The following is a 23,633-nucleotide window of genomic DNA, read 5'->3' as shown; positions in this document are numbered from 1 at the left end:
CAGACCTGTATTCTGACCTTTGATAAAGTAACTCCCAGCGTTTTTGCATAATTGATGACCATACATAATAATCCTCATTATTAACCCTGGAGCCTCACTTTTGTCTTCTAACCCCCCTCATTTGCTGGGTGACTAAGGACAACTTTTTCCATGCGTGTGCATGTTGTTAAAATAAGACCACAGCACTGAGTCAAAAAGGCTCGGACATTGTGGGGGGCAGATAGTGACTTGTGGCCTCAACTGGTACGTTGGATGAGCAGGAAGTGATGGTCAGAGCCTTCCAGAACACAGCCCCCTCCAGCCTCCCTCCACAAACGAGCTGGGCAGCAGCTCCCCATTCCTCGGGTGGCATGTGGCTCTCCCTCTGGAGACTCCCGCAACCCTCAACCCAGATGGGAGCCACCCCTCCTCTGCCTCGTTTCTGCCCAAAACGCCGCGGACGGGCATGGGCCCGGTCGCCGCTGCCCTGTGTCAAAGGCCAGCAGCCTGGACTCAGCCGTCACGATGTCACCTGTGGCTCCCTCCAGGTGCCGAGGAGGCCCAGGAAGGTGGCCCTGACACACTTCGCTTAAGTGGCTAGGTGGCGTGTGGCTTCCTGTCCCATCCTCTTACAGTGGGGACAGGGCCAGGTGTCGTGCTGAGCAGCGGCTCTGGGGGGGAGGTCGCGTAAACTGCCTGGTGGAAGGAGAGAGAACTTGTCCTGCAGCCCCAGCTGGGTGTCTGTATCTCAGTGCCAGTGGGCCTGGGACCTGCTCCCCTGATGCTCTGCCCCCCCCTTGAGGCTCCGCCCCTCTGTGTTCAGCACAGGGCGGGCCCAGCTGGCCCCATAGTGTGGTCTCTGGCGTCGGAGTACGAATTATTAACAGTTCAGGTTGTCGGCAGTTGGCGTGGACAGCCCTGAAGTTAAAAGCAGGAGCTCTAGATGCTGCCATTTACTGCTTGCAGACGCAAGTAACAATTGTCTTGTGCGTCTGCTCCCTTCCTGTCTGAGACGGAGGGTGGGAGACCGGGACAGCGGACTGGAACAACCTCCATCTCCTGTGTTGGAGGGAGGAGAGCGAGCGCTGGTGGCAGGTCCCCTTGTAGGAAGGGGCAGTAAAATCCTGAATGACCTGTTGTCCTTGCCCCCAGGCTGTCCAGAGAGTAAGGATTCTTTTCTCCTTGTTTCAGGGTTCATAGTGGCGTAATGCCCGCAGACTCCTGCGCGTTCCCCTAAGTTCTTAGAGGACCGCTTTGCCTTTTGAATCAGAGAGTTGCAAAGTTCGATAAAGAATGGCCCTTGTGGATAAGCACAAAGTCAAGCGACAGCGATTGGACAGAATTTGTGAAGGTAAGAGCCAGCGTGATTGGCGGTTTGTAACCAAAGGTGCGTAGTCCCGCCCTGGAACCCTCGCCCCGCTCATCGCTGACCCGTGGGCACCTGGTTCCCGGTTCAGACTGAAACCCACTGCAGCCAGAAACCACTCCCGGCCCTAGCACCCCCCACCCGGGTCCTGGGCCTCATGGTCACCAGACCTGACCTGCGTGCAGGGGTGCCTGGCTCCCGGGGGAGGGAGTGGCCCTCCGTCTGTTTCTTGCGCACACCCTAAGGTCACCCTGCAGATGGGAGGACACCATGTAACAGGGCCATCTTTTTTCACTTTCTGAGGTTTCCGGACTTTTTGTCTGTTTCCGATTAAGATATTTACAGTGATGAATTCCAAGATACTCCTGAAGAGCCCAGCGTTGCCCCTCATTATGTGTTCACATCCCTGGTATCTTTGAAAATGTCTGGAAGTGTTTTATTCATGAAAGGAAAAATAAACATAATTAAAATCTAATGGAAACCTGGGGACGAACCTCTGAGATGTTGATTAAACACCATCCCCTCCTAATTATGGAGCGGGAAGAAATCCAGAGCGCACGGCCTCGGGCGTGGGGTTGAGCGCTCCTGGCAGCCACGGCCACACTGCCCACTGGGTTGGCCCAGCCTTGTGACCGGTGACTTGGCTGCAGGGTCTTTGATGGGGGCGGCAGAGGGGAGCCCCCTGCTAACCCCCCCCCCCCGGCAGGGTGGGCTCCGCAGCTCCCCCACCCTGCATGCGCTCGCACTCTGCTTGGCCCACCAGCTGCGCACATGGAACGGTTGGTCCAGCCGCACAGGGTGGAGGCATCAAGGACGTGTTGTACCGGGTGACTGTGTGCCCGGCAAGAGCTCTGTGACACCAGAGCATAGCACTCTTCACTGGCCCTCCCACAGCCCTGGGTTCTGCTGCCGTGTCGGGGGTTTGGGATTTAAAGATTTTGCTAAACATGAGAGAAGTTTGAAACCTACAGAAGGATCGATGGACTAGAATGGACACTGAGACTCCCTTCAACTGCATGTACCAGTTGAGAACATTTGCTGTCACTCGCTTTCTATGGATGTACAGAGAGTGATACGTGTGTGTGTGTACGAATGGATGGGTGGACTTTCCAGAACCATCGAAACGAAAGTTGAAGATGCGGCAGTTCACTCCTAAGGACCTGTGGCATGTGTCCCCTTTTAGGACCTCTCCTGATGTAAACACAGTGCCATAATCCACCCCCCGCCCAGGGGACTGAACCTCACTGCAGCATTCCCTAATACAGACCGCCTGTTTTCATTTTCCCCGCGCATCTGTTTCCAGCTGCTTGGTTTGTGCAGAAACTTATCAAGGGACCCATTTAGTTGTCATGTCTTCTTGGTGACCTTCGTCTAAACATTTTTTCTTGGCCTTTTTGACTTGCAGAAACACTGATACTCCTTGAAGAGCCCAGGCCAACTGTTTGGCTGGTCGTGTCCCACCATCTGGGTTCACCCGATCATGTGGGGATTTATTAAATTTACTTTTGACCTCCAGTGGAAAGGTGCTTCGTTTTAGGTTACTGTTCAGAAAACGTAGTGAATCGACTCTGCAAGGCTTGTGGGCAGAATGCCTTTGCTGATTTCACCCCCACCCCCACCCCACCCCAGGATCCCAGGATTTATTTAGATGTACCCCATCAGGGACGAGAATGGGATTGGAGAGCCTGTGGCCTTTCCCCTCTATATTGTTAGGGCTAGACCCCCCCCCTCCCGAGCATGGTCCATCAACCTCCCACCCGCTTTTTGTAACTGAAATTTCAGTATCCACTTCATCCGTGAACGACATTCCTGAGCTGGTTGCAGCTACAATTTTTAAAATTTCTCAATAGGTGCCATCAAAACAGACATGCAAAATTCACTTACTCGGGTGTTACTTGTAATCCACGACCCCAGACACTGGTTTGCTGTCCCGTTCCGGATAACAGCTGTTGTAAGGTGCTTCATTTCTGACCCTTGTGCTGAGGCACCGACTTAGCAGATTTTTCAGGCCGGGACAGGTGGTGCTCATTTCCCAGCTGCGACCAGTGAGGCACAGAGCAGTCGGTCTGTGTGCCCCCGAACCCGGGCAGTCTGCTGTTGTTTATCTGGCCTTTCTCGCAGATCAGTTCCGTGGATTCAGTTCTTCCTCCTGAAGGCCTCATGCGTCTGCATCCCTGGCTTCTGACTGTTACCAGTATCTGTTCTGTAAACCCGAGCTAACCGCTCTTTAATATTCTTCTAGAAAGTCCATCGCGCCCTGCAAACTATAGTCTCCTTCCCTCTGCTAATGTCCGCCCCATCCCCCAGGATTTCCTGCAGCTCATTGTTTTTGATTTTTATGATTAAAAGCATGAAAGCTGCCTTGCTCTGTTGTAGCCGCTCTGGGCTCATAGGAACTTTGTCATCTCGCTCTTGGTTTCTGGGAACAAATCTCCAGAATTCTGTCCTCCTGCCTACCTCAAGACCCCAGCGCAAACCCTGACTGTGGGACCCCATGCCAGACAGGCCCTCCTGGGTCCCACTCCTTCCCCCTCCCTCACTTTAATGAACACTTTTGCTCCAGCCTAGCCAGTCTGGTGGAATCTGAGCCTTATCCCTGCACAGATGCTGCCTCCAGAATTCCTGCCTGCCTTCCAAGGCCCAGCCTCTTCCTCCTGGAAACCTCAAGGTCTCCCTGTGGCCACTCCTAGCCACTCTGCCTTTTGTGGCTCTGAGTTGACGCCAAGGGAAAACGGGGTAGAGGGGGGAATCTGACTCCGGCTGCACCTTCTCATTCCCCTCCCCCTCCCCCCACCACGGGATGTTCCTATCGTGCTTTCAGCACAGTGCAGAGTATACCTTTGCTTCTCACCAGCCAGTCTTTGGGACTCCATCCAAATCAGTTGGAATAATGGTCTTTCAAGCTGACTTAAAAGCCAGATTTTAATCTTTCTTTTTAAAGCGACCGCTCTATTTTGATATTTATAGTTCTCTGCTCTTTCTAATGCCTGGTATCAAACAGTCCTAGAGTGCTGTTGTGTAAGAATTCTTACGGAGCAGGGTGTGATAACAGTCACTGGTCAGGGCCAGGCTGCCATCTCCCCTTTTTGGTGTATAATTTAGGTCTTGGTTTCCCACTCTGTTAAGTTTGCTGGCATAATTGATATATTGCATTTGCGAATTGCACCATCAGAGTTTTACTGTGTTACTACATCATGGCAGAGCTGGTGTAATTTTGCCCCAAATATCTGTTGGTCAGAGAAGAGGGCTTACTATCATTCAGTATTGCAAAAGTAGCCCAGAAAAGCATTTTCTGGAAAGCATTTTCTGGGTTTGTGGAAGGGTAATATACCAGAATGGCTTTGCTGATGACTTTTTGTTAGAACATCTTATTATGGGTTATGGTAGAATAAATCACTAAACACCATCCTTTCCTGTGGCTATGGAGAATGCAATTTGGAAAATGTAGATATTTCATTTTATTTTGTTGGAACGTCTTACACACGTGGAAAAATGGTCTTGGTGATTGCATCAGTTGAGCTGTGATTAGCACCCCCTTTGTAACATAACTCAGGACAGGACTCTCCCCTTCCTCGACAGGAGAAAAATGAATGATGGAAACCTTCTTTTAAATAAACCATCCTATGCGGTATGTCTTGTCTCTAGGATGTTTTCATGAGCATGGAGGTAGGAGGTGAGAAGGTGGGCTGGTTGCATGGACATGGGAAAAATAGAGACTAACTGCTATCCGTTGAACACATGAGTAGTTCTACATTCTGGGAGTCTTTCTATGTCAGTTTTGTCACCGAGGAGGACAGGAGGAGTCAGAAAATGTTGCAGGGATGAGGTAAAGGAAGACCGTCCTTCAGTGGCATTCTCCTCTTCTCAGCGGGTTGAGCATGTCACCGTGAGAGAGTAGTACATCTCGATGCAGTGTGGCCCTAAGAATGTTTATTCATGGTCCCAGAATGTTCTGGAAGCAAAGATGTCTCCGAGCCTCCAGGTTTTCCAGATGACTGCGGTGGTAGAGGCATGGGGCGCCTGGGGGATCTTCCCTCATAGCCGCTTTCATCCCACTGCTCACGCCCACGGGAGCCCATGGAGCGGGACTGGCTGGTATTTCCCTACAGACAAGACAGGAGTCAACAGACTCAGACCAGAATCACTTTGTCTTCTGTTTGTAGGCTATTTTGTTGTACGTGTTTTGGTCTTGAAAGCACTTACCAGCACTATATACAGAAACTGTGTTGAAGCAGGCCATCTCTAGGTAGTCCACAATCGTTTCTAATAAATACCCTTAAATAGCCCCAAAATGTGGATTTTAAAAGGGGGATTCATAATGTTGCTATACGTTATAATTATATGTTTGGCTCAGGCAATTATGCACATTTCTAGTAATTATGTGATTAGCGATAATTACATTAGCTATGTAAATATACAATAGTCAACTAGACATGACTTTAAACTCCAAGCATAGACAAATAGACCGCAACCATGCGCTCCATGTAAGGGATCAGTAAAGGAAGGGAGTGTGGTCAAGTTGAAGCTTAATGGAAGTTATTTGCAAGGGATAAAAATCCACATTTTCCCTTATCTGGTCATGGCTCCTCCCCTGGGGTGTCCGCTGTCTGTCAGCTAGGGATTGGGTTCCTAGAATTGCGCACATTCAGTCAGGCCCTCACTTTCTGCAGATGAAAATCAGGTTAAGTGTTTTCTTCTCTGTTGCTACTCACCTGTAAAATGCAGACTTCAGCGTTTCTTTGCACTTGATTCACCAAGCGGGCTCTCTCGCTGCAGCTGCCGGATTTCTTTTTAACTCCCTATGTTTCCACGAGCAGCGTGTCAGGGCCGCCTGCTTCCACCTGGGGTGTGGGGATGTGGTGTTTAGCTAGTGGCTGGTGCTTCTGCCCTCTCCCCCAGCACAGTGGGTCTTGCCCTCCCTCAGGTTGGCAGCACCCTGTCTCTGTCCGGGTTTGGGATCAAACCTCCCGGGTGCCCCGGAGTCCCCAGCCTGCTTTGCTCTGGGTGCATTTCATTTGGTCACAGCACCTTTGAGGAAAGGCTATCTGCTTTTGGGCTCAGTCAACACCTCACAGGAACCAGGGTTCCAACGGACCCAGGCCTAGTCTCCTTGGAATAGGTCCAAGGGCAAGCAGAGCAGTCCTGGCTTTTGCAGAGCCAGAGACCTGCACACAGTGCCCGCACGCAAATGTGGAGGATGTCCTTGGGCTTGGGTAGGTCCCAATTACAGGGATTTGAGGGGACTACGAAACCAGAACCCCAGGATATGCTTGGCTGCCAGCTCTTTGTACCGTGACTCCTTTTTCAGAACCTACGAGGGATACACTGAAATGAGGCTCCTGTTTCTGATTGATTTACACTCAGGCCACCAAACCATGATTTTATGAACATCCTGACGTTAATGGGGCTCTTGCTCTATAACAAAGCTCAGGGTCTTTGGCATGCTTTCTGTCTCCAGGGAGGCTTCAGGTGCGCAGCCGGGTCCAGGCAAGAATTCGGCTCGGCACCACCAGCGGGGCTATGAGGTCGCGGGAGGAGGGGGGCGTGTTCTGCATATCCATGTGCACCTGCTCCGAGTGATCTCCACTCCTCCCTGTCCCTCTTGCCATGTTACTCATTGGAGGGACTGGGCTCATTACCTATGCCTCAGCGTGGGTGTGGGTACCGCGTCCTGGTGACTGCGTACACCTGTCATTTTTCCCCATCACACAGTACGTGCCTTGAGGGCAAGGAATGGCTGTCCCCATCGAGTCCTGTGCCCTGTACGGTCACACCCGTCTGGTCACTGTGTTGAAGGAACGAGCATGTGATGGAGAAAAGGACATGTCAGGAGGGACAGGGTTCTGTCAACTTGAGAAAACCATGGGCTGTCTTTGCCAGTTGATGTATTCCCTGGATTATTTCGGTGGTCTCCCCTTAATAGGGGTCGATTTCTTTGTACTTATGGACAGAGGGACAAAGAGTGAATGAAAGAAGCTTCCTGGAGGTAGGTTATTTGAGCGGGGCCCTGGTGAATGGAAATGATTAGGGCATTCTCAAAGGTGAGAGGAAGGAATTCGGGAATATTCTGAACCCCATACAGGGGAAGGGACATAAAACACAGATTGTGATGGAGTGAGGGGTGGCAGCGTCAGGGTGGGTTGAGGATTACCCGAGATGCTGAGATTTTGCAGGATTTTTGCTGTTATTGGAGGTTTTTTACAGAGAGGAAGGAAGGAAGTGGTGGTTTTCATCTAGCACCTGCCTGAGCAGACCTTGTGTGGGGAGTTGTCAGCTTTTCCTGGTAGATTTTTGTCCTGTGGCTTTTTGCCCAGGCCTGTGTCCCAGCTTGGTGTCCCAGCACACACTTTCTTCTCCCCCCACCCCCCAACCACGCCCTGAAAGAGGAAAGGACTTTTTACCCCATCATGAGTGGGAATCAAAGCTAATTTTCATAACACAGCTGTCATCTTATTTATAATCTAGTTAAGAAGTCAAGATAGGAGCAACGTGCGAGCCTTTGTTTTCCCTTTTTTAAAATGGCTAGATCTTGAGGTACATGCTGGCTGGGACTGTTTTGAGGGTGCTGATCTTGGAAAGGTTGGTTTGGTTACAAGGCGCCGTTTCGGGTCTGGGGTGCACTGATGATCTGAAGCCTCCGTCTTTCTACTAAGAAATGGGGAACATGCATCACGTATCCCAGGATAGTCGGTGCTGTCATTCCTTTGAGGACTGAAATGACGTCCAGACATTCTGATTTTCTCTTTGCATTCGTGAAAATGTGGATGCAGGCTGCCTTAAAACCCCACTACAGTGTCCTGTCTGCTATTTTACCAGCGCACTTGGGTCACCCAGCCCCTCTGCCTGAGATGAGCCAAGTAAGTTATTTCGATTAGGGTGCTGGGGGAACAAGACAGAAAACTTTTCAGGCAGGAAGCTGTTTTTAAACATAAACTCGAAAACACTTGACAGAAACAAAACAACCAACACAGGCTGTACACACTGAAAAGTAGGAAGCAGGATGTCCTAGGACTGTTTTTGGCACTGTTTCTGCGGGAAAACGGCGCGTAGCCCGCTGACTTCCGCAGTGTCCCCCAGGAGATGCCGCCCGTGGACGGCAGAGGTGCGGGCACTGCTGGGGCTCCGTCCTGGGATCCCACAGGCACAGGGAAGCTTCTAGGGGGTTCTCATTCCTGCCTTCGCTTTCGGAGCTGCCATGGTCTCGTGGCCTCAAGGGCTAGAGGAGGACCAAGAAATGGAAGGCCAGCCAGCAATGCTCCAAAGCCGGGCCTGGCTGCCTCCTGAGGAGGGGCGAGCGTCAATGGCCACCAGGCGGGCCGGAAACAGCACAGCTGTTGAGGGATGGGCAGGCAGACCGGGGCCCTTCAGGTGAGTCCAGACTTTAGATTGGCCGACTCCACCTCCTACCTGATATATACGGAATTCATTTATGAACAAATGTGAGGCTAGCCTTCCATTTCCCATTTTCTTCAGGCAGTTTCCTGGGTCACCGTAGTGGTTGGAACATGAAATGCTTATTGGTGGTTCGCCCAAGGACTGCTCCGTGGAAGGGCTGGCTGGCTGGCTGGCTGGCCGGCCGGCCGGCCGGCCGGCCGGCCGGCCCCTCCTTGATTTTCTTCCCTGTTCTTCTGGAACCTTCTAGATCCTCTCTCAGCACTGCACAGGGAAGTGAAGAATTGGCTCGGGGAGGGTGCTGCTTATAGCCCCGGGGGTTATTCTGTATGGTCAGCTTTCGCTTGGGTTCATTTCATCTGCAAGAGAATTTGGCTTGTGTCTCTCTGTTTTCAGAAGATGGCTTTTTTTTACTCGATGAAATTTTCTGTAGTGAAACTCTTTCCAGGATTAAAGAGTTAAGTCTGTGAGACTCATTGCTCTTTCAGAAATTGGTCCCATCTTGCTTTATTTAGTCAACATGAGATTTTCAGAAAAGTGGCTCTCTCTAAAAGACTGCAATGTGCTTTAAAAAAAAAAAAAATCTGCCAGAGTGTTTAGGAAAGTGTGAGTCCAGTTACAGGTGTTTTTACCTAACACAGGAAAACATCTGTCATAATATTTGGTGCCTTGTGGAGCCGGGGCTGTGTGAGTTTGGGTGGCTTCCAAGCAGAATGGGCTGGGTGATGGCAGGGGAGACCCGGGCCTCCTCATTCTGGTGCAGAGGGTGGCGCCCACCCTGCAGCTTCTCCCCCCACTACTGCCCTGCCTCTAGCATTACACCTTCCGCTCCTTCTCAAAAACCCGTTCGTGGTTTCTTAGGAGCTATTGGGTACACATTCTTCCAGACAGTCCTGCTTCCATTGGAGAACTTGAACTGTGAACGTGATGTGCTTAAGCCAGATGAGCCCCTTGAGCTACCCCCACTGCAAAGAGATCCTGTGCACACAGCTCTCGGGGTCCATGCACCCAGGAAGGGATGTGTGTGCAACATGAGCGGGGCCCCTGAGCCCTAGAGCCACTGAATGTTATGTTTCCTTTATTACAAGTTGGGAAGAAAAGGAAATGGCCAGATGGGCTGACCCGAGGCCTCGGGCAGTTTCCATCATCAGCTTTTGGCAGGGGGTCCCCGGCTCCAGCAGCAGCGCAGGGCGCCCCACTCGGAGGGCTGGCTGGCACAGTCCAAGTTCAGGAGTGACTTTCCAATACTCAAGTAGTTAATTTTGTAGGTGACCTCGTCAATACTTGGGAGTTTGGGAAAATCTTAAGCAAATAATAGGATTACTGTGTTAAACAGGTTTCCTTTTCCAGCGCCAGGGCAGAGCTACCCAGGGTCAGTGCAGGGGATTCTGGAAAGTGGAGCATTAGCTTTGGGGTTTGACCTGCGTCCCACACCCTGTTGCCATGGGCAGGGCACCCAAGCTCCATCTCCAGCATCTGGGTGGGACATAGTCATACCTGCTTATAGAGTTGTTTATGGGCGGAGCACCTAGAACGGGGCCCTCCTGGTACAGACATTCACAGTGGTGGACATCCTCTAATAAGGAAACTGTAAGAAAGACGCGATACCAAAGATGCCTGGTTTCTGGTCACCTCTGAAGGGTAAGGACTGCGGTTGTCCATCCTGCCCAGCCAGACACGTTCTCTGGCAAGTGGTGGAGGAAGAGGTGACAATGGGGTGCATTCCCTACTGAGAGGCCTAACAGGCCCTTTTGGCCCCAAAACCCAAGACTGAAGGGGAAGAGGTGACGAGGTAGATGTGGGCAGAAGCTGCTCAAGAGTGTCTGCTGACGGCTGACTTTGTCTCGCCTGACCCACAAGTTTGTGTCCTGGGCTCCTTCTGAGAAGGGGCCCCAGTGAGACGCCGCATCCTCCCCGGCCCGCTCCTTTCCAGAGGGGGGGAAGCTCTGAGCGGCGCCCAGAGGAGGGGACAACATGCACGAGATGGGCCGGGCCAGCCGCTCCGGGGACGGATCAGCTGTAACCAGATAGCCTTGTTTCCATTTGGTTTGGGGCTCTGTAACATCCTCCTGTCTGTATCTTCTAAGTGAGCACATCCTCCAGCTGCTGGTGAGACGCGGAACTGCTGTCTTGGTGTGGCCAGGCCCGTTCCCTCGGGCCCCTGCCCAGCCAGGCCTTTCAGCCCGTGGTAGTGCTTGTACCAGCAGAGGAAATACAGAAATCGGCGCCAGCAGCCATCCTTTGTACGTGGAAACCCAGCGTTTGGCAGTGTGGCTTGTTAGTTTTTTGTTTTTTTTTCTTCCTTCCCATGCATCCCAGGAGGTGGAGGAGGATTTGGGTCTCCTCTCTGCCTGCCAGGGAATTTTTCCAGATAACTCGAGGTTTTGTTGGTATTTTAGAGTCAGAAATGGGGGCGGTGGTGTTCGGGTAACAGCCTGGGGTCCTGGGCTGCATCCCCGCCGGTTCCTCAACCGTCAGTGGGAGGCCACAGAGCTCCAGCTTTGGGGGAGTAGTGCTGATTTATAAACAGAGCTTGTCCCAAGTTGAGTATGTGTGTTCATCAGGACACAGGGAGATGGGGTGGAGCACTGGCCCCCCTGAACCTGTCTTGTATTACCATGTTCCTTCAGTTCCTGGAAATGGATTTGTACCTACTCTCCTCTCCCACAGTAAATTTTCAGTACTCAGTTCAAACAAAAGTTTTTTAGCAACTGGGATTTTTAAGTGAAAGATTCTGATTGAATCTGACACTGAGAGAGATGTGGGTGAAGACCCCACTCTTGGGTTTCACGGCTGCAGATAGGCACATGATCTCAGTTCTAAACGTTCGCACTGGACGCCGCGATCACGAGCTTTTGTTCTGTTGTGAGTTCTGTGCCTCGGGGCTCCCACGGTCGGAGGAGCAGAGCCTGTGGCTTCGTCTACAGTGTTGCTTCTCTCAGACCCTTCGATATTTATTATTAGGAAATGTTCTGTTGCTCCTGATTGGGGCGTTCCTTTATCTAGATTAAATAACTGCTGTTGTTTGCGTGACTGCACCCGAAGCCCCTAGTGAGGGAGGTAAAACTCTTAATCCATAGGAATATTGGAAAATCGTCTGCAAAATCTAAGCCGGCCTGAGCCTGCTGGAATGACGCTTTCCCTGTGAACAGATTTAAAAGGAGGCACACCTCAGTTGCAGCCGCTTCCCGGTTTTGCTTCATAATGTCGGGGTTTAGTCATTGACCTCTGTGGCGGTCTTAAAATGGTAAATTCTAGATTACACACAGAGGTGTTTTTTTGTTTGTTTATCCCTGGCAGCATGAAGGGAATCTGTGTTTTACGATAATAAAGAATCCATTTGGACTTGAGCAATGTAACTCATTTGATTGGTAACCAGAGTCCTCGGAGCATCTGGCTGCAGACCTGGCCCATTTCTCAGGGCACCTCGTGTTCTAGAATTGTGCATGAGATTTCCCCCCACCCCCATTTTATCCTGCCTGCCTATTCACATTTAATTTGTTCTTAGCCGTGTGCAATGGATTAACATTTCATCAGGGTGGATTAAGATTGAATTGACATTAAAGCGGTCTTTTCCTATTTTCCTTCTGTCACTTTTAGGCCATCTCGGGCAGGGGTGGGGGGAGGCAGTGCTCATCCCAAAAGTATCCTGGTGAGGACCACGGAGATAAGCCAGAGCTTCAGTGTGAAAGTAATTGCCAGTTGCGGGTCCGGAGGCCTGGCTGGAGCCCTCAGCCGTGTTCTTCCATCTAACGAGATGTCACATGGAACAAAAGCTTTACGGGTTTTATTTAGCTCCTAATCCCCACGCTGAGAGAGCCGAGGTCCATGTGAGCTCACCCCCCGTGAGGGAGGGGGCCCGGCAAGCCTGGCGCAGCCTCCTTTCTGGGACTGGTGCTGCCATTGGGGAGTGAGGTGAAGTTACCGTGAGTTGTGTTTTGTCTACTAATGTTTCAGGGGATTAATAATTCAGGCCGTACTTTGAAATAGAAAACCCCCAGTTGGTCTTTCCTGCCGTCTGGGAAGGGCTAGAAGGCAGCGGGTCTGTTGTGATGTGTGTAACTGAAGATTTATAGAGACCAGCGTCCTCCCCTGCCTCAGCCGCCGTCCCTCCTTCCCGATGCCGGTCCCCAGCCGCCAGGTCCATATTGGCCGGTCCCAGAGCTGGGATGCAGCAGGGTGGTGCGAGGGCCCCTGGGAGGTGGCCGAGGCTCCGGCGAGGAGCAGCTCCCTGGCGGACGGCGGCACCGCGGGACCCTGGTACGAGCCGCAGGGCGCCGCCGAGCCCTACCTCTACCGGGAGGCCTTCTTCAACTCTGTCGCTGGAAGGAAGAGCCCGGTCGCCAACTTCGCCTTTTACGACAGCAGACAGGCGGTGATGTCTGGCCGAGGTGGTCTGCTGCCCCGGGATTACTACGGTGACGCGGCCGGAGCCACTCGGGCGCCCAAGGAGGCTCGCCACCCCCGCGACCCGGGACTTGGCCGGTCGCTGCCTGGTTATGGAGTGACGGGCAGCAGGATGTCGTGGGATCAGGTGCAAGGCCGCGTCCCTGCTCTGCAGGAGGCCGGGCACCTGTACCGGGATCCGGCGGGTAGAGGGATGGCTCAGGGGCCGCAGACGCAGAGCCGGGCCCCGTCGCCCACTCGGTGTGCAGGGGAGCTGGCCGTCGGCAGGTACGCCACTGAGGCCCCCGCCTACCCGGCCAGCCAGCTCTACAACGACGTCGGCGAGAGGCCCATGGATTCTGCTCTTGCCAGGCAGGCAGCCCCCACCTGCCTGGTCGTGGACCCCGCCGCAGCCAGTGCCTCGGACAGCAGCCCAGGGGTGGCCCCAGGAACCCTGAACCGCAGCTACGGGCCTGCCCGGGGCAGTGCCTCCTCTAGGGCGGCTGATGAGAATTACGAGGCGGACCTGTCCTCCTTCCAGGGACTCGGGGGCAGGAGGAGCACGCTGCCCGAGTTCCTGGCCCTCCTGCGGGCTGAGGGGGTGGCGGAGGCCACGCTGGTGGCCCTGCTACAGCAGGGCTTCGACTCCCCAGCCGTCCTGGCCACCATGGAAGACGCAGACATCAAGTGCGTTGCGCCCAACCTGGGCCAAGCCCGCGTGCTGAGCCGCCTGGCCGGCACCTGCAGGACCGAGATGCAGCTGCGCAGGCAGGGCCGGGGGGGGCCCCTCGCCCCGGATGCGCTCCAGCAGCTTCAGCCATCGCGGCGAGCTCCATGGTGACTTGTCTTCGCTGGGCGCCTCGGCCTTGCAGCCCCAGCCCGTGGGGCCCCTGCAGGCGCCATCCCCCCGTGCGAGAGACCTGGCTCGCCGCCCCTCCAGCGCACCATCCCAGCACCTCCTAGAGACGGCGGCCACCTACTCTGCCCCGGGGGTGGGCGCCCAAGCCCCCCACTTCCCCTCCAACTCTGGGTACAGCTCTCCTACCCCCTGCGCCCTGACGGCACAGCTGGGCCCCACATACCCCCCACAGGCCGGAGTGGCCTTAATTCACCCAGGCCCCGTCCCCCCCCCTTCACCCGGGCCCCAGAACCGCCTACTCCACAGCATACACGGTGCCCATGGAGCTGCTGAAGCGGGATCGCGGCGTGGCCGCGTCTCCTCTGTCCAGCCCCCATGGCAGCCCCCAGCTCTTGCGGAAGCCCAGTGTCCCCGTGGAGCCGGCCACGCTGCCGCCAGCCAGCCAGAGCCTCCGCACGCCTCAACCGCCCTACCAGAAGGTGGCCCGGCGGACGGGGGCCCCCATCATCGTGTCCACCATGCTTGCTCCGGAACCAAGTAATGAACCCTCCCTGCCCTTACTCGCTTGGGACGTTGAGGGGACAGTGCAGGCAGAGGTTTGAGCACAGGACAGCGGGTCCTCACATTTTTGCTGTTCTCTCGTCATGCCTGGAGAGACCAGACCCTACAGCCTGATGCACACACACGCTCCCACGGAGCCAGCTAGCCAATCCAATACAGGTTCTTTTGGGCGAGACAGAATTGCCGTTCAGGCTGACCCACTGGGATAGCTGCATGGCCTTCCCTTTCTCTGGTTCGGTCCCAGTTGATTAGTGACTCTCCCTTTGTGGTGATGCAACACAACTGTATTTCTGGGAGAAACCCAGAAATCGTTCAGAACAGAATGAAACCATCGGCTCACGGGGGGTGGCGTATTCTCCAGTTCACCTTCTGTGACTCTGGAGAAGGCGGGGGTATTTATCCAGGGCCTCCCACAAATTGTGCATCACTCACTTCCCACGAGAAGTGCGTTGTAGCGTGGAGATGCACCTCTGAAGGGTCTGCGCACAGTATCCGAGGTTGGAACCACCGTAGACTAAAATCGGGTGTGCTTCCAGGCTTGTGTGTTAAACAAAGCAAGATGACGAAATCCCTTAGAACTCCCTGTTTCAAAGACAGACGTAGTCTCATTTTGGGAAATACAGTTGGGAATTCTGTTTACTTGTAGGTAACGATAGATTTCCAAGTTGAAGAAAGAAAGAACCGTCCTGGGTGGTTTTCTTCACAACAGAAGACAAGTTTAATTTATTACATGTGTTTCCTTGGGTATTGTGGGTAAAATTCCAGGTGGACGTTCTCTGAACAACACTTACTTTGTGTTTTCACTGTAGAATCCTTACTGACAACTTACTGACAAATCTTTACTGACGACAGTTTTTTTTTTTCTTTTCATTCTTCTTGCCACCCCAATTTAGAAAACTGAATCCCTTTCAAATGCATTTTTTTTTTTTCTGAATAACTAGAACTCTCGGGTGGAGGGACTGGTGTGAAAAATAAGATGTACCTTTTTGAAAATACCCCCTCGCCAGCTGTGGGGGCCTGATCCTGAAACCCTGGAGGGCTGTAACTGGCTCTTCTATCACATTTGTGGGGCTGCTGACCTCGTGGCTACCAGGCGGCTGAAATGGCTAGTGTGGCTTTTTTTTAAGTTTGATCATACAATGTATTTGACTTTTTTTTTTTTTTTTTTTTGCCCCACCGACTTTCTCTAATCAACATCAACGTGCAGCAGGAGAAATTCAGATGGGCACGCAGAGAGCGTATGCACCTTCTCCCTCGCAAACATTCCTTCTTTGCAACCAACTAATTTGCATGGCAATGACATTTGTTGCTCCAGTAATTTCATCTGATAATGGCCGGGCTTGCAAAGCGGATCTGAAAACATATTCCTTAATTATGTGTTGCTAAGCAACGGGAGGGTTTGGTCATAATCACAGAAAGATTATCTCCTCATTGAAGTCCTGGAAAGGTTTTGCTGAAGGAGGACCTATAAAATTTCCTTATTTTCTTCTTTCTTCTCTTTATCTTGCACTGCCTTCTATACAGAAACATTCCCCGTTATTTGGGTATGGGGTTGAGGGGTATTATTTAAGTTGTTTGGAGTATGATTGTAACACACTGTTTTGCAGACCAAAGGATATTGATTTTCGTTTCATTTGCGTGGCAGCCAGCCAGTGCCAAGGAAGCCTGCAGTCGGAAGTCTGCCAGCAAATAAATTTCTCTGTCCGGCGATCTGTCCCGTAGCGGTCATTCTCCTCCTCGATCCTTCTGCTGCACTCAGTGTGTCATTCCGACCCTCCCCCTGAAGCGGTGTCGGGGACCCCGGGGGTAGGAACTTGGCTTCTTCTCCCTGAGCTTTCAGCCTGTAGAACTGGCATGTTGGGGGGTAGCTTCCACAGCCAGATTTGGATGTGTTGGCTCCTATCACCAAGCGCTGGGTGGTCACTTTGCCCCCGGGAGGGTAGCATTTACGCTGAAGGGAAGCACCCTGGCCCTAAAGTCTGGGAACCCGGAGCTCCCGTGGGGCAGCCCCAGCTAGCCTGTGCTGGGGGATGGCCGTCCTCAAATCCAGCTTGGCCATCACGGTCATTGACGGCACAGCCAGCATGAGCTAATGTTCATTTTGGTCTTCACCTAACTCAGAAAGGTTTCCCTCTGATCTGGAGGGGCAGGGAATGCTCGAGAATGCGACTCTTCTCTCTCTTGGGAGAGGCAATCTGTAGGTTTCCGGTGGGTTGTGTGTTTGGTTTTAAAAGCGCCTGGTTTTACTTTAACGTGCTTTGGGTGTTTTAACACCTACTTGCTTTTCTCAGTCCATGAACTGCCTGCTTCACCTTGGTTGGCTTTGTGGGTGGAAATAATAGGCTGTTTGCTAGCCCATGGACCAGGCAGTTGGGGACGGCCAGATGAAGAGGGCCCCCTGTGCAGCCCGCCAGCCCCCATGTGACGGGGGATTAGCTGCACATCGGACCTGGGTGAGCGTCGGCATCTGGTGGGCCTGCTGTCCCTTACACACTGACCTGGCTGACTGTGGCACAGGCCGCAGAACCTTCCAGCCGTGGCTGCAACCCGGCACCGCCCCCTCTCCCGCACTACATGAAGCCCTGTCTGTGACCGCGCAGCGGGGCGCATCCTGTCAACAGCAGTACTGCAACCCAGCCCATGTTTTTGTCTTCCCCAAAGACGGCAGGGCACAGCGCCCGCCACGGGTCACTGCGAACACAGCCGGCGCTCGCGGTTTCAAGTGAGAAATGCCGCGTGGCCTGCTCTGTCTGGGGGTCTGTTTCCTTCCAGGCATTTTTCTGGATGCAGTTGGATTCGTTCAGTGTTGTGATCCCTGTCTAGTAGCTGGGGCCGCTGCCCAAGGACCTTTCAGGGCACATCCAAGGCCCATTGGCGCTGGGGCTGTGGGGAGACGGGTGGTTGTCACCGTGCTCCCAGTTATCGGGGCTGGTCACGTGTGTGGTGGCATTTGATGAGGTGCCAACACATGGTGTGGGCACCTGGCCTGCTGGGTTAGGAGAGATCTCCTGTCTCCTCAGAATCAGAGTGGAGGATTGGGCACATGCACACCTGGGGATTCTTTCCCTGTCCTTGGTTTTCTCGGAGGGAGCCTCTGCACGTGAGGGTCGGTCCTGGTAGGAGGACAGAGGGGCGATGCATGGGGCTTGAGGGTGAGGACTCAAACCGTCAGGTGGGAGGGAGGCTACCACGAGGCCCCAAAGGCACCCAGAGCCAGCTGATGACACCCATCCCCTGCCCGAGAGTAGAGCCAGCCTGGGAGGGGTGGAATGGGGATCTAGGGACCATGACCCTGAGCTGGCCCTGCGGGGAATCAGGGTGATGGTATCAGCCCTTCTGCTGCAGAGCCTTCCTTTGGCAAAATCTTGCCCTTTGACTGAAGAGAGGTGGAGAGCAAGTAGGGCAACCCTTAACACCCCTGAACACGGAGCACAAACCGGGTGAGGCCGCCTGGGAGCTTGGCTCTGGCTCCGTGATTCCTCAGCTGTGTGCCGGGCCCCGGGTCAGACCTTCGATGGCCCACAAGTGTGTAAGACCGCGGCCTGGGGTATTGGGGTGGGGGGTGCTGCCCTGTGAAACGGGACACACATGGGGGCCTTCGGGGAGCCTGGGACAGCTGGGAATGGCTGTCTAAGGACATGGTGTGCACTGGAGGGAAGGGCTGAGAGCCGAGCACAGACTCCGGAGCAGCTACCAGACTGCGGACACTGTGAGCAGGCCAAGGGCGAGGACGCGGCCCCAGGTGGCACGAGGGAGCTAAGACGGGTGCGCACGAGTCATGGCCTGCAAGGCAGTGCTGCTTTGTGACTCCCTGGGGCATCTCCCGGCTTTTTTTTTTTTTTTTTTTCTTTTTTTCTTGCAGATTGTTTTATACCTCCATGGCCAAGAAATTCCAGCCCCATGGGCAGGAAGGGGACTTGTCTGAGGCCACTCAGCCAAGACTTCTCTCTGGCCAGGACCCTCTTCTCTACGGTCCACCTCCCTTACATAAAGCTCGGGGAGCACCTGTGCACGTCAGAGCTGCTGATGGCTCAGGCTTCCCAAGCAAGTAAAACACCTAAAACGTGTTCCGTGCCCATAAAATTGGCAAGCACTTGATCCGTCCTTCAGGCTGACCCCTGCGCATGTGTTTGGAGTCACATGTGGCTCTTTGGCTCATGTTTCTCCAAATGCAGGTGGCCCCCTCGGGGGTCACCTGCTCCTGGTCTCTGCATTCAAGGCCCCAGGTGCAGCCATTCCCCACCCTCTTAGGGCCCCCACGATCCCCACCCTCTGTTGGAGGTCACTGGACTGACCTGTCATTCCTGGCCTTCGCTGTTGACTGCTGTTTTCCCAGAGTGGGAATGATCATCTCCTACCTCTCAGTGTCCAGGAGAATTTGGACTTCGGTCGTTTTCTCCTTACCAGACTCAACTCGGAGACTGAACTTGATGTCACCTTTGTTCTTGTAGCTGTTTTTACCGGGCAGCGTGAATTTCTCCGTTCTTACTGGGTTGCTAGAAAACCCTTGCACACCGGGGAATAGGACTTCAGCCCAGGAACATAAGGTAGTTGAATGTATGCTGTGTGTCTTTTGGTGACCGTATTGTCTTCTCTGTTTCTACTTCCATGTCTGTCCAAGGAAGGTGGGAACTGAACCTGCCTCATGGGCATGTGGGGATGCAGCAAGCCTAGGAAGAGGTAACTTGAGTGTTGAGGTCATTAAACCTGCGTGGCCTTGGCCAGAGCCTGGGCCTGCTCTGGAAATGGTGCTTTTCTCATCATTATCATCTCTTGGTCACTTCTGAAGCTGGGCGCAGTACTCTGGGCCGAGGGGCACTGCAGAGCTAGAGGCCAGGCCTGTCCCCCAGCTCTGGGTTTCTCAGAGCAGCCTCCTCAGACATGTTGGCTGGACACTTGGTGCTTCTGTCCATGGAGGACAGCATCCGAGTGGGCTGTGGTCGGGCAGCCTGGAGAAGACCCTGCCACCGGCTGGGTTGGAGCGCGAGGGCCACTCTGCCGGGCCTAAGTCCTATGAAAACTTAATGGGCCTTTCACAAAACTGGGTGTCTGGGGATTTGTCAACTTCTTGTACAGTGCACCCTCCACCCCCGCATTGATGGCTCAGACCCCGTCCTTAGGGGTGTGTGTCAGTGATCATTCAAGGAGTGTGGTCTGGGAATTTGGGTTTGAGAAGCCCCCACCCCTTTGGGTAAGGTGGGCTCCCTCGGCCTTCTTGGAGGGCTACAGGGTCACCATGGGGTTTCTGCCTAATGTGCCGGACACAGAGAAGGTGGTTAATGAGGTTAGTCCTGGCTGTGCTTCCTGCAGAGTTAAAGGAATTGACTCGTGTCCTCATGGGAAGACATGGAGCCGAGTCCACCCTGGGACTGGCCACCTCTGTCTGAGCTCCTGTCGCCAGACCCTCTCTCATGTGGCCTGAGCAGGCCCGAAGTTGCCCGGGACAGGTTGTTCGTGCCCTCTCTCTAGATGGGCGTTCTGTCTTCCTGTTTTAGAGAGAGTGGGGCCTCACCCACTCTCACGGGCCTTGCCTTCGAGGAGTGACCTGGCAGGCTCGGCTTTGGCTTCCAAAGAATAGTTTGTGTGTGGGGGGGGTTTTTGTTTTGTTTTGTTTTGTTTTGTTTTGTTTTGTTTTATCTCTCTCCACCCTTAGACTCTCCCAGGGATGACTGCCTCTCCAAAGTCTTTTAAAAGAGGCAACAGTCCCAACCACACAGCATGGGCCAAATTTTTCTGGAAGTTTTTACAGAGTTAGTGGCACAAGGGGCTGAGCTGAATCCACAGTGGGGGTGAGCACTGGTAGGATTATCTACCCAAGAAAAGGGGAAGCTGATGGAGCCCTTCACCATGCTACTTTTTCACCTGACCTATGTTCTTTAACTGCATTATATCTTATGTGTAACGTTGTATAAGTGTGAGGGGTACAGCATGTTACTTTGGTATTTATATAGGCACCCCGATGGCAGATGTAGCAGTATTTATTGGGTTATGTAATTATAATACAATATCATTGTCTGTATTCATTGTCTCTGGATTACACTTGCTGCAAGTTTGCATCCTGAAACACTATCAGTCTTGTGCACGCCCCCCCCCACCCCCACCCCCCAGCCTCCACTCCGGTCATTCCTTGGTAACAACCAGTTCACTCTCTAGTTTTTACAGGTTTACCCTTTTTACAGTCCACAGATAAGTGATATTGTACGTACTTGTCTTTCTCTGACCTCTCCAGCATAGCACGATGTGTTCAAGGTTCTACCCATGTTGCTGCAAATGGGAGAATATCCTCCTTTCTTGCAGCTAAATAGTATTCTGTTGTGTATGTACCTCTTGTCTTTTTTATCCATTCGTATCTTGATGGGCATTTGGGTTGTTTCCATATCTTGGCTGTTGGGAATAATGCTTTGATAAACACGAGGATGCACATACCTGTTGAGATCCTGTTTTTGTTTACTTTGGATGTGTACCTGGAAGTGGAATGGCTGGATCGTATGATAGATCTAATCTTAGTTTTTTTTGAAGAATGTCCATACTGTTTTCCACGGTGGTTGGACCAATTGACATCCCCATTAATAGTGAACATGGTTTTCTTTTTACCACATCCTCACCAGCACCTGTTGTCCCTTGTCTTCTTGAGGATAGCCATTCTAACAGGTGTGAGTTGGTATCTTGTGATGTTGATTTGCATTTCCCTGATGAGTAGTGATGTTGAACATCTTTTCATGTATCTCTTAGCCATTTTGATCCCTATATGATCATTGCCCTACGCTGTGGTTCTCCAACTTCCAGTTGGCTTCATTGACCTCAGTGCTTGACCTGGGTCTTCATGGATCACGGAGCTCAGGAAGCAGGCAAGAAGTCTTCACTGGCTTTTGGTATCAGATATGTGCTTTGCAAATATTTTCTTCCATTTTGTGACTGTCTTTTCACATTCTTGATATTGTCTTTGAAACACAAGTTTTAATTTTGATGAAGTTCAATTTATGTACTTGTTTCCTTTGCTTGCTTTGCCCTTTGGTATCATAATCCAAGGTCATGAAGATGTATGCCTGTGTTTTCTTAGAGTTTGACCATGTTAGCTCTTACATTTAGGTGTTTGAACCATTTTGAGTCCAGTTTGTATGTGGGTGTGAGGTAGGGCTCCAGCTACATTCTACTGCATGTGGATATTCTGTTGTTCCAGCACGCATTTGTTTTTGCTTTCAGGGGAGCTGAGCTAGGTGAGGGGGCCCAGACTTGGGCGACGGCGGAGGCACATATTATATGTATTGCATCTGGCAACTAATCATCCAAAGAAGATAGACACTGTTTAAAGAAAACCAGCATATATTAAAAGAGAAGATTTTCAGACATTTGGAGCTAATTTCTTGTCCCCAAAGTTACATGAAGCAAGAATTCTAAAGCTGTTTCATAGGAGTTTGGGGGGGGTTGTTTGTTTCTTAGATTTATGAAATAGAAATAACACTTACAGTCCGTAATTGATTAGCCCATGTTAGCAGCATAGAGCCCAACAGACATGCCGCTGTTGTGTGTTTTCCCCATTCTGAGGCTGGCTTCACAGAGAACTTTCTAGTTGTTTTTCATGTAAAGGAAAAAAACAGTCTGTTCACTTTTTCTTGCTCCCTCCACTGCTCAAGGAACAGGAAGGTACACACTGCAGTTAAATTTAGCCACATAGCGGTACGCAGTGTATGAATAAAACAACTTTTTTGCCAAATTGTTGGGAGAGCATAAAATCAAACCTGTAAACGCCCGTCCCCACTGAGAAGGTGGGCGGCTCTGGAGACATGTTCTCCTGAGAGCAGTTGAAAATTGATCCCTGGAAGGGTTTGCCAAATGTGAGTGAAAGAACTTGTTGTTTAAACAAGATTGCTGTGGGAGGAAGGATCCTGGCAGGCTGTTTGTGCAAAGAAATGAAGGCTCAGGACGGGTACTCTGACTTCTGGGTCCCAAATGCAAGTACCTGAAGCGCTAGCAGGGCGGGGGGTTCACCAGCATTGAGAGCATCCAGGACCAAATCAGCCCAGTAAATTACAGTGTGATTGTCACCATTATGGAGCATTTGAATTCCTGAGTAATTCCTTATTAAGATGAACACTATTGAGGCTCAGAGAGGTTAGTACTCTCCCCAGGTCACACAGCAGGGCTGGGACTTGAAGCCAGCCTGTCTGACTCCGAACCTGTGATTCGTCACTGTGCCGTGATGAACCACCAAGCATAGGGCTTCAGGGTCACATGGAAAAATCAGCAGTGGTGTCAAGCTGGGAAGAGGAAACCAGCCCAGGCTGGAAGCTGAGGTCTATGTCAGCAAGAATAGGGTAAAGTAAACTCCTTCCAGAGGAGTCCCGTGGTGCTCTGAGGCTCATTTCCCCAAGTGTGACATTGGGGTGTTGGGCTCCACTCATCCCCAGAGACCTGAGGCTTTGCTCCTGGCCCAGCTTGGTGCCCTGCCCCCTGCTCTGCTGCAGAGCCAAGCCCCTTTCCTCCTACCCTGCTGCCTTTCGGGAGAGCAAAGGAAATGAATTCTGCTGTGTGCTTAAATGGAGTGTAAATGTTCTTTGGTCCTAAGAGGATTAAGCCTCCCTCTGGGGAATGGCTCTAACACACAAGCACAGAGTTGAGTAGAGGGAGAAATAAGCATATTAAGGAAAGAGGAAACTGGGTGGGAGGCCAGAATGCAGAGCTTTCCCTGCAGTCTTGTGCCCAAGGAGGTGGGCATGTCTCTCCAGGCTTCCTAGCAACCCAAGTAAAGAGGGAAATGAGATCACTTAATTCCCACTGTGCCCAAGATGGGACTGATGAGCCCCTGGCTCTGGAGAGCGACTGCGAGGTGTTGTTCCTGTCCAAAGAATCCGCATCAGCTCTAGATGTGCAGTTTGCATTCTCTGTTAGCTCCCCATTATGGCCCAGCCTGCCCCTCTCCGTTCAGGGGTTCCGTGACTCATGACTGCTTCCTGTGCATCGTCTTCTAATTTTTATAAAATGTTAAGATTTTCAGCGGGCCTCACGCGGTCGCAGTTGCTAAAGCTCACATGTGCGGGTTTGGGGCCGGCGGGGGGGGTGGGGGGGGGCGGCTGCCGTGCCTGCAGCTGA

At 52.4% G+C, this 23,633-nt stretch overlaps 1 protein-coding gene across 1 annotated transcript in view; it reads left to right on the top strand.

Annotated features, from left to right (window-relative positions):
- Positions 1 to 12,857: 12,857 nt before the first annotated feature.
- Positions 12,858 to 23,633, top strand: part of CTBP2 (C-terminal binding protein 2) — a 36,855-nt gene continuing 26,079 nt past the window's right edge. Inside the window, 3 exon segments of the mRNA XM_027588394.2 lie at positions 12,858 to 13,901; positions 13,903 to 14,241; positions 14,243 to 14,519. Coding sequence (XP_027444195.2) covers positions 12,858 to 13,901; positions 13,903 to 14,241; positions 14,243 to 14,519 — 1,660 coding nt within the window.

Source organism: Zalophus californianus, chromosome 15, assembly GCF_009762305.2.
Source record: "Zalophus californianus isolate mZalCal1 chromosome 15, mZalCal1.pri.v2, whole genome shotgun sequence".
Lineage (NCBI taxonomy): Eukaryota > Metazoa > Chordata > Mammalia > Carnivora > Otariidae > Zalophus > Zalophus californianus.
This window is presented reverse-complemented; position numbering and strand designations above follow the sequence as displayed.